Source organism: Nylanderia fulva, unplaced genomic scaffold (assembly GCF_048542155.1).
Source record: "Nylanderia fulva isolate GAGA-0341 unplaced genomic scaffold, ASM4854215v1 Scaffold4, whole genome shotgun sequence".
NCBI lineage: Eukaryota > Metazoa > Arthropoda > Insecta > Hymenoptera > Formicidae > Nylanderia > Nylanderia fulva.
In genome coordinates this window covers 1,295,800-1,309,709 of record NW_028190476.1, presented here as the reverse complement: position 1 = coordinate 1,309,709, position 13,910 = coordinate 1,295,800, and the positions used below count along the sequence as shown (strand labels likewise).

Below are 13,910 nucleotides of genomic sequence, written 5' to 3'. Positions count from 1 at the left end.
ATGTTATTTTTAATTTTTTTCAGATAAGTTTCGTAATTATATTATTTTAAGTGCCAACTGCGTCACGCGGACATAGTTCGCGTTTCTCTGAAAATCGCAGTAGGTTCTTGTGAATGACCGGCTCTACCGCTAATCCATCACTCGCTATAGGGGAGGGTTAGCCGACTATTAAGCACTATAGAGTATTCCGCGCGTGCGTTTCTAAACATAGCGACGCGAAACGAGAGAGAGAGAGAGAAAGAGAAGGGCCAGGTTCGCGATTGGCGGTGCGCGCGAATGTGCGTGCTGGTCAAAATCGATGGTTAGCAAATTAGTGGGCGTCGCGAAAACCGAGAAGCTGCCTCGGCAGCATCCCCTCCCTCTCATAATGGATTAACTGCTGCATCCACCGAGCAAGAGATGAGGAGAGGCTTGCCGAGTCACGCGCAAATTAGCGAACCGTCGTCTATTTCACGCGATTCGCGCGTGTTGAAACCGAAATTACTTCGTATCTATTTTGATAGTCTGCTTCTAATAATCCGATAATAACTATGGACTTGAAGCAAAAGCGAAGGATGAAGCATCGCTTCGCAGCATCCGCGGATGTTTATGTGCATATATATATATATACGTACGCATGCACGATGCATAGCATGCATCGCCGCATTCATTTCACGCGTAATCGCAAGCGCGTCCCATTTCACGTCGAGGATGCTCGTGCTTCTTGCACGTCTCAATATAGCACCCCGTTTAGTCGCACCCCGTACGATTAACTTGATTTAGGCATACGCCGTTTAGCGTTGCAACCACGAGACCGCCTACGGTGATTTAAAGACGTCGTTCTTTGGCGCTGGTCGTTTTTTTCATATTAGAGGAATAAGATGATTAACACGTCCGAAACGGTGGCAACACGCATGAAATGCTGAGGAAACGATATCGTCTTAAACTGTATTTGCAAAAGTTGCTTTCAAGTTTCATTTTTCATCAGTTATTGTTCTTGTCTGCGCTAATTTTACCGCTTATTTTCTACGAAGTCACAGTTTGTTTCACTCGCTCGTCAAACAAGAAGTAAAATAAAAAATTAAAGTTTTATATATTTAAAAAATGTGTACTTTATCGAGAAGCTTTTTCGGAGATAGCTCAAGTTTTTGTCTTTTCGAAATAGAGAAATCTATGAATTCATTTTATCATCTAGCGAAATCTAATACTTTAAACTCAATTTATTATTTTTGACAGTTTTCAACTGATTTCTGTCAAAAAATATTAATCGAGAATAAAGTATTATAATATAATATTTACAACATTACTATTTTTTAATTTGTATAATACATTATTATTTTAACATTTAATTAGCAAATTAATGCTTTATTAATATTTTTTGAAGAAATGAATTAATTAAAGCATTAATTTGCTAATTAAATTTTAAAATATTAATGACAGTTATCAGCTGATAACTGTCAAAAATATTAATTGAGTTTAAAGTATTATAACATACATGTCATTTAAAGTACATTATTTTAATTTTTATCACATATTATTATTTTAAAATTTAATTAGTAAATTAACGTTTTAATCGGCTGATTTTTGTACAAAAAAATTAATAAAGTGTTAATTTGCTAATTAAATTTAAAAATAATATTATTAATATGTAAGTAATATGTTATAATGCTTCATCTGCGATTAATATTTTTTTTTGACAGAAATCAGCTGATAACTGTCAAAAATTATTATAATAGCGCGCGCTTGCGTTGTTTAGTTAATATAAATCAGATATGTGAATTTATGAATTTTTGAATCTAACTTTGCATTACACTTACGATACAAAAAATATCATTTAAAAATACAAAGAGCCTACACGCACATGTACTCAGTTATATTCGGATGCATGTAAGATAGTCAAGATGAGTTCTTTCTCTCTCTTTCTCTCTTTCTTTCCCTTATATTTCCCACTTTCTTTCTTTTACGGTGGTTACTGTCTGCAAAGCATGGTAATCAGGCAGCCGATTGATTAGCCGACAAAGTACCGCCGGCAAATTAGAAGAATGCCATCTACACGTCTCCGTCCCCGCACTTCATTGTAAGTGTTACCACATATGCGTGTACGTAAGCGTTGTCTGTATCCTTCATCAATGCGTGTGCGTATAAGATGTTTCACAAAAAATGAGCCAGACATCTATTTTTAAAAAACCACATAATAAGTATATAAACATACAAATATATATTTTCCAGAAAATTCTTTGAAATTTATATAGGGATAGAATAATTTTTTAACATGGTCTTTTATTTTCTTTTTGTTTATCTGTGATAAACCTACAAACACATGTATGAATGTGTATAAAATATTTTGTTAATATTTAAAAAAAATATTAAATATAGATAAAAATATTATAGGGACAGAGAAAGCTTTTATAATTATATAAAAAAAATATATGATTATGTCTGTAACTTTTTTTAGACATAACTCTCGTGAAGCATCCTGTACATGAAGGTAACTACAAGATAAGTAAGAAAAAGAGGGGGAGATTATCTGGTAAGAAGTCTATCCTTGAAGCAGTCCAGTCTCGGTCTGCTCGGTGCATCCGAATGCGCGCTGCCCTTTGAAGTGTACCGACAGCCCCACACACACACCAATTCCGTCGACATTCCCTTCGTGTCCTTCGAGAAGAAAAATATCGTTATCCGCCCACTCAGTGCCTATGTCTTCGAATAAGCGAGGGTGTAAGTGGATGACACTGATCCGTGACACTTCCGTATTTAAAATTCTATTTAGTGAACGGAGGCTTAAAACGGAAGTCGGAAAATTTCAGTTCCTCAATCAAACAGTTCAATTTTTTTTAATTTACTTTTTAATTATGAATGGCATAAGTATCTTATTTCAGAAAGGAAGTCTTTACATTCTTAAATCTTGATAATATTTTGTAACTGCTATTAGTGTTTGATTCTGAATTCAATATATAAATAAAATTTTATTTTTAAATATAGTTGCAAGTGAGGAATATTAATTTATCATATTATCATATTATATATCTTCCTCAACATGCTCCATTTTAAATAAATTTATTCTCAATTAATTTTTATCAAAGTTACTTAATTGTCTCAAAGATTTAATTATATTAAAATTTACAATGTACAATCTATTATTATAATGTTTTGAATATTTATATATATTTTATATAATACAAATATATAATAAATTAATTGTGAATATTTTAGAAAACACTAAAAATTAAAAAAAAATTATTTTCGTAAACTGTCTCTAAATTTAAAAAAATCACTATCCTTGAAATAATTATATTTTGAAATTATTTTGCCATACATACAATTAGAAATTATTTGGATTGCTTACATAAATCAGTGTTAATCACAATTTGTATATAAATCAGGAAATCCTAAAATTATCACTCCCTACACCCTCGCTTGATGCCAAGCATTCGAGCACAAAGGACCCGTTGGAAATGTCGAAGATGTGGCCAGATCCTACAAATAATCCCGTCGAAATGTCGTCGCGCTTCGATGGATACATAAATGCCGGGTTCGTTCGAGTATGAATTACTCGTACGTCGTGTTGTCGCGACGACAATGTTCTAGTGACTATCTTTCTCTCCATTTCCCGGAAAATCTTTTTAATCCATTTACAACAATTCTTTTGCTATTTTTGTATCTCTAACAATCTTTATCTCTCCCATAGAAATGTGTGTTGTACATATATGTCGTATTATATCTCTCCCAACGCAATTTATTTAAATACATTTATTTCTCATTAATTTTTATCAAAACTATCGAAGATTTAATTATTTAAAATTAAAATATATGTGTATAATCTTAATGATTTTTTAGAAAATTTATATACATAATGAAATTTATATACGTATAATAAATTAATTGATTTCTTGTTAAATTGAAAAACAGAAAATTGTATTCTTTGGTTAATAATATTATGCTATTTGGGATTAAATAAATGTAAACTATTTTTAATTATAGGTGTAAAATAGTTGTCAATAATTAAATGTGATTTAATGGAATTAAAATCTTTGCTATCTTCGAACTCAACAAAGAACCTTTATATTTTTTCTATCATTAAATTTAAATAATTAATAAGTGATATACACTGTTTACACTGATAATATTTTACTGCTTTGATATTTCCATATATAGCTTATATGTTCACAATAATATGTACGTATAATGCGCGTAAATGTGTACGCAACCGAATCTAAGCGAAAAGGGTGGAAGAGGAGAGGTGAAACGACGGATTTCGCGGAGAATACACGAGAGTATTGAAATGCAAAAGGCATAAAATATATTTGAAAGTTAAATACGAGTCAAGTGGCGCCTCGGTAGGGGGTAAACCAGACGCGGTGAAGTCGGGGGCCCCTTCTCACACCACGCAGAATTTCGACGATTTCCTGGACCTCTATCTGCGAATCCCGCCGAGAATTTTGATGCTGTTAAAACTCGCTTATCTCGCGAATTCGTGCAGGAACGCACACATTCGTTGCACATTGATTCAATAGGAAAAACATTAATATCTTATTGCACTTTATAATTAATCCCATACTGCACACAAGTTTACAGCAATATTGCAAAAACATTGCAATATTGTACATTGCATAGCAATATTGCAGAAATATTATATAGGCATGAATTTGCAATATAGTTTAAACAACGTTGGAGCAACATTTCAGAAATATTATGAAAATAAAATTCACGCAAAAATTATTAGGTACGGAACATTCAGTCCGATCATGTATTTGGTACATTTCCAATAATCCGATAGTAATATTACATATATATTTTATTGCATTATTGCTGCAATGTTATAGAACAATATTTCTGAAAGCGGATATTTTACCGTTGTTGCAACATTTCGAAATGTTTATGCAATGTTGTAATATTGCAATGAAATGTTGCCACAATGCTGCTGCAATCTTGTTGTGCTGTATGGAAACAGTTTCCAAATTCTTCTGAATGCGCAATATATCTGTTCTTTCCTGTTAAATTCTTTAATCTCTCTTCTCCTTCCTCTGTGAATAAATTAAAATAATCGTAAAAAGAATATAAAATTAAAAATATTAAAAACGTGTATTCGCTCGTCTATTGATTAAAACAAAATTATTAGATGATATAAACTAAGTATTTATTCTATATAAGATAATACAGTACAAACGTTTCGCACGCGGTCTTCTTCAGTATAGAAATTAAAAGTAGATGATCATAAATGATTGTAAGTCACACTTTTATCGCCGAATTAGTGCATGTCGTGTTAAGTCAAATTACAAAACGTCAGTATATTTCTTACGGATTGATTGCTCTATCGAGATGTTTGGCCGATCCCATAGATTTCATCGTTAGTATGCGAGAAATTATTGTTGTCATAACGCATTATGAGTAGTGAGATATAATAAATTAATAATGTGTCAAAATATAAAAATTGGTCTTACGTGATTTGTGCGCTTACTTGTAATGTTTGTCGCTTCCCAACTAGACCGTACCAACGTAACATGACATCTCATTTCCAAATGTACTCATTTTGTAATTATGTGTGTTTAGGATTTTAACGATCTGTTTCTCTTGTGTGTTTTTTTTATTATTATTACATGTGTTGCTAGTTTTTTCCAATATATCGAAATAAGATTCGCTAAGCAACTCGGTATCTCTATTTAGATTTAACCCATTTTTTTGTTCCTTAATGTGTAACATCTCGGAAATGAGTCTTTTATGATAATTAGTTTCACTGTCTAAAATTTTAACGTTGTCCCAATAAAAAAAATGATGTTCATTTGATATGTGATCAGAGATTACCGAATATCTTGTCGAATCTAACTTTATGTTGTTAACGTGTTCTTTCATTCTTGTCTGCAATTGTCTCTTTCGTTTGGCCCAAATAAGAAGCGTTGCAATCTTTACAATTGATCTTATAGACTACATTTGACATACATGGGTGTTCATTTTTATCCTTTTGCGTCTTAATAATTTTATCGAAATTATTGATACATCTGTATCCTGTTATGAGTTCCGTATTTTTTTACCGAAGAGACAATCATTTCTGAAATTTTATTGATATAGGGGATAACAAAGAATTGTTTTGGCACTGGTTTTTTTAAAATTAATTTGTCTTCTCAGCGCAGTGTCGTCCTTAATAAGGACAACAATTATTTATCTCAATCGAAGTTATTGATACATCTGTATCCTGTTATGAGTTCCGTATTTTTTACCGAAGAGACAATCATTTCTGAAATTTTATTGATATATGGGATAACAAAGAATTGTTTTGGCACTGGTTTTTTTTAAATTAATTTGTCTTCTCAGCGCAGTGTCGTCCTTAATAAGGACAACAATTATTTATCTCCTCTAACTCAAGATAACGATCGAGATGAAGCGTTGCAATCTTCACAATTGATCTTATAGACTACATTTGACGTACATGGGTGTTCATTTTTATCTTCTTGCGTCTTAATAATTTTATCGAAATTATTGATACATCTGTATCCTGTTATAAGTTCCGTATTTTTTACCGAAGAGACAATCATTTCTGAAATTTTATTGATATAGGGGATAACAAAGAATTGTTTTGGCACTGGTTTTTTTAAAATTAATTTGTCTTCTCAGCGCAGTGTCGTCCTTAATAAGGACAACAATTATTTATCTCCTCTAACTCAAGATGACGATCGAGATAAAGCGTTGCAATCTTCACAATTGATCTTATAGACTACATTTGACGTACATGGGTGTTCATTTTTATTTTCTTGCGTCTTAATAATTTTATCGAAATTATTGATACATCTGTATCCTGTTATGAGTTCCGTATTTTTTTACCGAAGAGACAATCATTTCTGAAATTTTATTGATATAGGGGATAACAAAGAATTGTTTTGGCACTGGTTTTTTTAAAATTAATTTGTCTTCTCAGCGCAGTGTCGTCCTTAATAAGGACAACAATTATTTATCTCCTCTAACTCAAGATGACGATCGAGATGAAGCGTTGCAATCTTCACAATTGATCTTATAGACCACATTTGATGTACATGGGTGTTCATTTTTATCTTCTTGCGTCTTAATAATTTTATCGAAGTTATTGATACATCTGTATCCTGTTATGAGTTCCGTATTTTTTACCGAAGAGACAATCATTTCTGAAATTTTATTGATATAGGGGATAACAAAGAATTGTTTTGGCACTGGTTTTTTTAAAATTAATTTGTCTTCTCAGCGCAGTGTCGTCCTTAATAAGGACAACAATTATTTATCTCCTCTAACTCAAGATGACGATCGAGATGAAGCGTTGCAATCTTCACAATTGATCTTATAGACTACATTTGACGTACATGGGTGTTCATTTTTATCTTCTTGCGTCTTAATAATTTTATCGAAATTATTGATACATCTGTATCCTGTTATGAGTTCCGTATTTTTTTACCGAAGAGACAATCATTTCTGAAATTTTATTGATATAGGGGATAACAAAGAATTGTTTTGGCACTGGTTTTTTTAAAATTAATTTGTCTTCTCAGCGCAGTGTCGTCCTTAATAAGGACAACAATTATTTATCTCCTCTAACTCAAGATGACGATCGAGATGAAGTCGAGTCGTTCGTTAGCGAGATAACTCTCTCGTCCTGGCGCGTCCCGATTTCCGAGGATTCTCCATCGCGGCCGTCCCATTGTTCCGTAGCCTTAATGCGCGCGTCGCTGTAAACAGCGCTACAATGGAACAACTTCGTTAGCATAATCGCGTCACAGAGTCACCCGGGCGGCCCCCCGCTTTCCCATCTCCGCGTCGGCGGCTCCCTTTTGGATTTTACGGGTGGTTTGCCCGCGCGTTCTGGGCCTCCTCCACCTTCTCGTAGGCGGACCCGATCCGATCCGCTCCTGCGTTTAACCGTCGCCCGTCGAGTATTATTCATTGTCGCGATCCAATCGTTCATCATTGTATCGAGAGTGTCATAGGCGCAGCGAAAAGGGTGCGAAAAATTGCGCCCCTTCTATGTAGGAAATATTCAAAAAATTGGGGAAAAGTTTCTAGTCATTTGTAATATATCTTCATTTTTCGCGAAATCGAAACCAGAATTGTTCATTTATTGAAATTACGTTGGAATATTTGACATCGTTAAGTATATTATGTCTCATGTATTGATACTTCGACGTAATGTATTTTTATTTTACAGTTAAAATTATTTTTTTTTAATAAAAATATGGAAATACAATTTTTACGTTCTTAATTCCGGTGGGCCTTTATGAATTTTTCGCGTATGATTTGGCAGAAAAATCTGGTCGGCGCCGATGCAGATTGCATATTTCTCTGTTACACATCTCTTATTTCATCTTCCCTTTCTCCGCCTCCCTTGTACAGATTACAAACTGATTGAAATGGATCGCGTTTGTGTCTTGGTTTATTTAACCGTGATAAATGAAACTTTTTTATTATCATAAATTTGTATTTTTTAAAATATTGTATATTATTGAAATTACTCGATGATAAATATAAACGAAGATACGTTCCGAAATTAGTATTAATATTCATAAATTAATTTTTAATAAATCGCTAAATAAGTAAATAAAAATAATTTTTGAAAAAACTAAAAATCTATCAATTATATTTACAAATTAATTTACTTATTTATACCAGAAATTTGTTCGAATCGATTGCGCGTGAAAATTCCGCGATGATTATAAGATTTCCGGCCAACGCGATAATGTCGATCGGTCAACTTTGTCGGCCGATTAGTAATATTAATTCGCAATTATTATAATCCTCGACGTAGCATCGAGGCTTTGGCGCGCGCGCGACGCCAGATTCTCTCTTCCAACACATCTCCCCGTTCTTTCCGCCTCTCGAACCCCGGGGACGGCGCTCACAATGGAAATGTTAAGCGAGTCGTGGATTCGCAACGCTCGTCACTCTCGTTTGGCATTGGACGAGCGGGGTTCATGTCTGCGGACGTCAATTTGCGAGACTGGAACGTCGGGGAGGTCAGGGGGTGAGAGGGGGTTGATTTCGTGTTCTCTTTCCTTTCCATGTACCCACCAAATAAAGCCTCCCTCTATCTGTCTCTCTCCTAGTTTAGTTGCGCAGATACTCCGTAAGTGTGCATGTGTGTGCGCGTGATAGTTGACGACCGTAGCGGTTAAAATCAAAACACACCCCTAGGGCTGTCCGTCGATTATTATCGTTCGCTCGCGATCATGACAATCGCTCAAGCGACTTTTGACGGCAAACGCCTAATTCGATGCTCAAACCTCGACCCCTTGAATTGAATCTCTCAGTTAAATAATATACACGGTTTGCCTCCGAGTTTGCGATGTGTGATCACTTTTACGCGATTACTTCACATGTACATATTTGCCTTCTCGTATAATTTATATTTAATTCTCATTTGCATACATAGTTAGCTTTGGCGTAATTGTGTGGATAAGGGATGATTGTTTTGTCTCTTTGATTTCGAATTAAAGAGTGTGTAATTATATAATTTTTTTCTTCATTTTCTTTACTATAAATTCTGTTAGTTAATTTAATATATATTGTCTTTATTAAATATATTACACTAACTAAGTGAAATTAGATTAGTGATGAAAAGGAGTACTTGCTGATACACTATGAATAAAGTAAATTCTAACACGACATTGTTTTGCTTAAAAAATCCCGTGAAGTAAAAATATTTCTTTTAAGGAAAACTATATATATCTCTTTTAAGAGATTTCAAAAATTATATCTTTATTTATATCACGCGATACGATTGCATTTCTTCTTGCAAATTATTAAATAAATCAACCGTAAGGAGAGAGAGAGATAATCTCGTGAACGAAGCGAGTGACGCCGTCGAGAGGAGATTACGTAAATTTGTTAGAAAAGCATTCGGAGCTCTCTCTCCTCGTTAGCTTCTTCCTCACGATTGTCCGCGGTTGCGGATTCAACCCCCTCGGAAAATAATCTTTTTCTTCTCTCATTTTCCCTACGTCTCTTTCTCGCACCCTTTCTCTCTTTTCTCCGACGCCCGCTGCGGACGTCAAAATATGACAGCTCTCTCGAGTCACCACTTTCGCGACAAGAGTTACGTCACGGGGGGTTGCTGCGGCCGATCATTAAAGTAAAGGCGCGCTTGTGACTACATTGCTTTGTAGAGATACTTAAGTCGGTGTCTAGCCAGATTGCGGTTAATAAAATTAATATATAACTGTTATTTCTGGAGAATTTCAGCTATTAACATTGAAAAGATGAAACTTTTATCTTGAATAAACTTTCGTATTAAGTAAACATTTATATAGCTCTCAAGATTTTTCTTGCCTTTTAAATTAGTTTTGAAATCTAGAAAAGTATATAAAGTTTGTCCAAAAATATATATCATAAGCAAATTGCTTGATAAAGATATTATTATTATATATTCTTTTATCTTTTATATAGATTGTTGAATTCCAATGCAAAATGCTATTTTTTTATAAGTATAAAATCAAATATAAGGGAGAGTTTGATAATCACTGGCGCGTTTCACTAAGCTGACGGAAGCGGTAAATGGTTCGCAACCAACACCCTCGACGAGATGCTAATTCATATTCATAGATGTAGCGTTTAGCATTACGCCGTTAAATTCCCCGGAGAGTTGGTTAAGAGACGGAGTGGCTAATATTTCTATTCGTATTTCCGCTCGTTGTGAAAAAGAGGCGAGGGTTCTTTTCATTTTTTTGTGGATCAATTAATTTTTTACGGAAGCTCAACAAGATTAGTCGAGCGACAAATATGAAATATTTAATTATTACTGATAATAATGTTTGTTAATTTCTTAGTTGTATTAATATTGCACAATATCGGGATAATAAAAAATGTTCATTCAATTAACTTTTTCTCTCGATTTTAAATTAAGAAAATAAAAAGAGAAAGAGAGAGTTCATGATTGAAATATTTTGAGCTATGTCAATACATTATTATGTTGGACTTTAAATATTTCAAATAAAGCAAAAATTGAATTGTAATAAAATAAATGCTGATGTAGAGAATTTTCACAAAATTGAATATTACCATTTTCAATGAAGAAATTGAATTCGGAGGAATATTTTGGTGATTTATTATTTCCATTTTGTTTCCACTTTAAATGTAAAAATAAATTAGAAATTTTTATTATTAGCATTAATATACAATCATTTTTGTTATATATATATATACATTATATATTATATAATATACATATATAAAAAAGCGTGTACTATAATATATACATACTCAATCTTCTACACAATTTTCTAAAATATCTAGATTTATATTTCTAATAATAAACATAATTATTGTAAATATAATTTATTACAAAAAGATTAACATACGTAACATTTATAAATAAATATATACATATAATTCGTTTCTTTCTCTCATTCCCTTTGAATAATCACAAACATAAAGTATGATAAATATAATACGATTAATGCGAAAGTTATTCTCTCATTTTATATTATATTAAATATATATATTATATATAAAAAATTGATTAATTACATATTATTAGTCCCAGACTTCGGCTTCAAATTCGATTTGCGAAAGTGATGATAGTTCGGGAGCACTTTTAGCAAAAAATCCAACTGTCCAATCTGAGGCTAATTAATACAATAGAATAAAAAAATTAAATTTTATATTATAAAATAATACAATAAAAATAATAATATTACAATACTCACATATGGTTTGTCATTCATTTCCCTACGTTGACATTGACTTCCATATACTATCATATTTTCGGGTACAATTTCTCGTTCAGTCAAAGAGCATGCAGCTCCAATTACACATCCATTGGTTAATTCGATTTCTCGGCCAACGTGCGCTGTGGGACAAAAAGTTTTTTTCAACAAAAGTTATTTGCAAAACGTGTGTATAAAAATTTATATTTTTATAAATTTTATTGAATTATTCTCTTAAATCGTGACTTTTTGACATAAAATTAATTGTAATTAATCTTAATTCTTGTGTAATCTAATCTCACAATCATATTTATATATACCTTTTGCTTCCAAAATATTGTTATCTCCAACTTTAGATGATTCACATGTGCAATCAGTTTCAAAGACATTGTAGTTTCCTATTATTTGCACTGGTACTGTTACAGATTCCGGAGCATCAGGAGGTGATCTGCAAAATATATAATATTTTAGTATATATTATTATAATATATAGTAATTAGTAAAATAAAATTGCATGTTCTGTAAATAATACGAATATATTAAACTTACCTGTTGGCTATAGTTGCCATTTCTTCAATTATATTGCCTTCTCCTATTATAATGGGACCAGCCTCCGCTAGAATACATGCTCTAGGATGGATTATAGATTTTGCACCAATGGTAATGTCTCCTTTCAAAATACTTTCATCACACACTACTGCACCAGGTGCAATTTTTAAGCTGTAAAAATATATAATTGTAAATATATACAATGTGTACGTATACAAATTTCATTGATAAAATGTTAATTTATAATACTCTCTTTTCTAATTGTTTATTTATTCTTTCCATTTATATTCAGCACTTCAGTATAATATATATTTATAAAAATATCGAATGTATAATAATTTATTATAAAATACATGTAATTAGGTGAGAAGTATCAAACTAACCTCAAAATACAATTTGACGTTGTAACATAAAATAATAACACTTTCATTGAGTACTAAGATTTATAAGTTAAATATCAGCGTAATATTAAAAAATGATTAAACTTACTTGGCGCGGCGATAGGTCGAAGAACTATTAGAAGTTGTTTTCCCGTCCATTTGATGACTGCTTCAACAACAGTTCTGTGCTTGTACTGGAGACGTGAAGTGTGTAACGCTTGATATCGATACATCGATACATCGAAATTATCGCAAATCGATAGTATCGCAAATTCAAAATTTAAAAATTTAAAAATTTCTACAAATATTAACATTATTGAAAGAAATATTGTGTTCAAAGAATTGTGAAAAATTAAATATATATTCTGAAAAATTCTATACAAACAATAAAATCAACTAAAGTATCAATAAATATAATAAAATTGTTGTGAACGTAAAATTGAGATATTTATATCATTTCGTAATATTAACATTATTTTTTATATTTTACTTATAAAATAAAAATTTATTTTTTAACAAAACAAGTGAATTAAACATATATACATATATATCGAAATTATTATTATTGCTAAAACAATTTATTATTGTTAAATATAATTCTTTAATGCAAAATGTAATGTTGCCATTATATTGTTACATTAAGAAATTGTTAATTAAAAATTATAAATTGTTAATTAAAATTTTTTATCAGAATAGAACTGTTATTATTCACTGCATATATTAATATTAATTACAATTAAAAAGCTTGCAAAACTTTAAACTATACCCATCTTAAAAATAATGATAACTTTTAAAATGACTTCTTTTGACATATGTATATACTCGCAGCAATATACAAAAAAGATTGAAATACTATTATAATTATAATAATGTATTAAAATAAATATAATAAATAAATTTTAAAATTATTACTTTTCCTTAACTATTTAACGAAATAATATAAAAATAATTCTGAAATATTTTTTCATTTTTATACAAAGACAATACATAATTGAGTTGATGTTATTTCACGTCTCATTATAAATAACTCTTATTCAATAAGAGTTAAATAAATAAATTTCACGAGCCAAATATAAAATATTTATTAGATTGAATATATGAATTTAATACGTTAACTACGTTTTTTGTTAAGACGTTAAATAATATATTTATTAAGATATACATAAGTAAAAAAAAGTTAGTTTAACTATATAATGATAAAAATTGAAGGACATACAATATGAAAACATTGTTGGTGTATGCAAATACGCGTTCTATCTACTTAAGCTATTTTAGGGATACGAGAGAGAAAAAAAGGGAAATTTCGTCTATGTGATTGCGCAACGAAAGGGATAATATATTCATA

At 31.4% G+C, this 13,910-nt stretch overlaps 1 protein-coding gene across 1 annotated transcript; it reads right to left on the bottom strand.

Annotated features, from left to right (window-relative positions):
• Positions 1 to 11,063: 11,063 nt before the first annotated feature.
• DCTN6-p27 (dynactin subunit 6) lies at positions 11,064 to 12,806 on the bottom strand. The gene is made up of 5 exons (XM_029320949.2): positions 12,675 to 12,806; positions 12,186 to 12,356; positions 11,957 to 12,084; positions 11,637 to 11,779; positions 11,064 to 11,555 (listed from the first exon to the last, which is right to left on the bottom strand). Exons 1-5 carry the CDS (start codon positions 12,722 to 12,724, stop codon positions 11,454 to 11,456), a joined length of 594 nt encoding a protein of 197 aa, XP_029176782.2. The 5' UTR covers positions 12,725 to 12,806; the 3' UTR covers positions 11,064 to 11,453.
• Between the last annotated feature and the right edge of the window lie 1,104 nt (positions 12,807 to 13,910).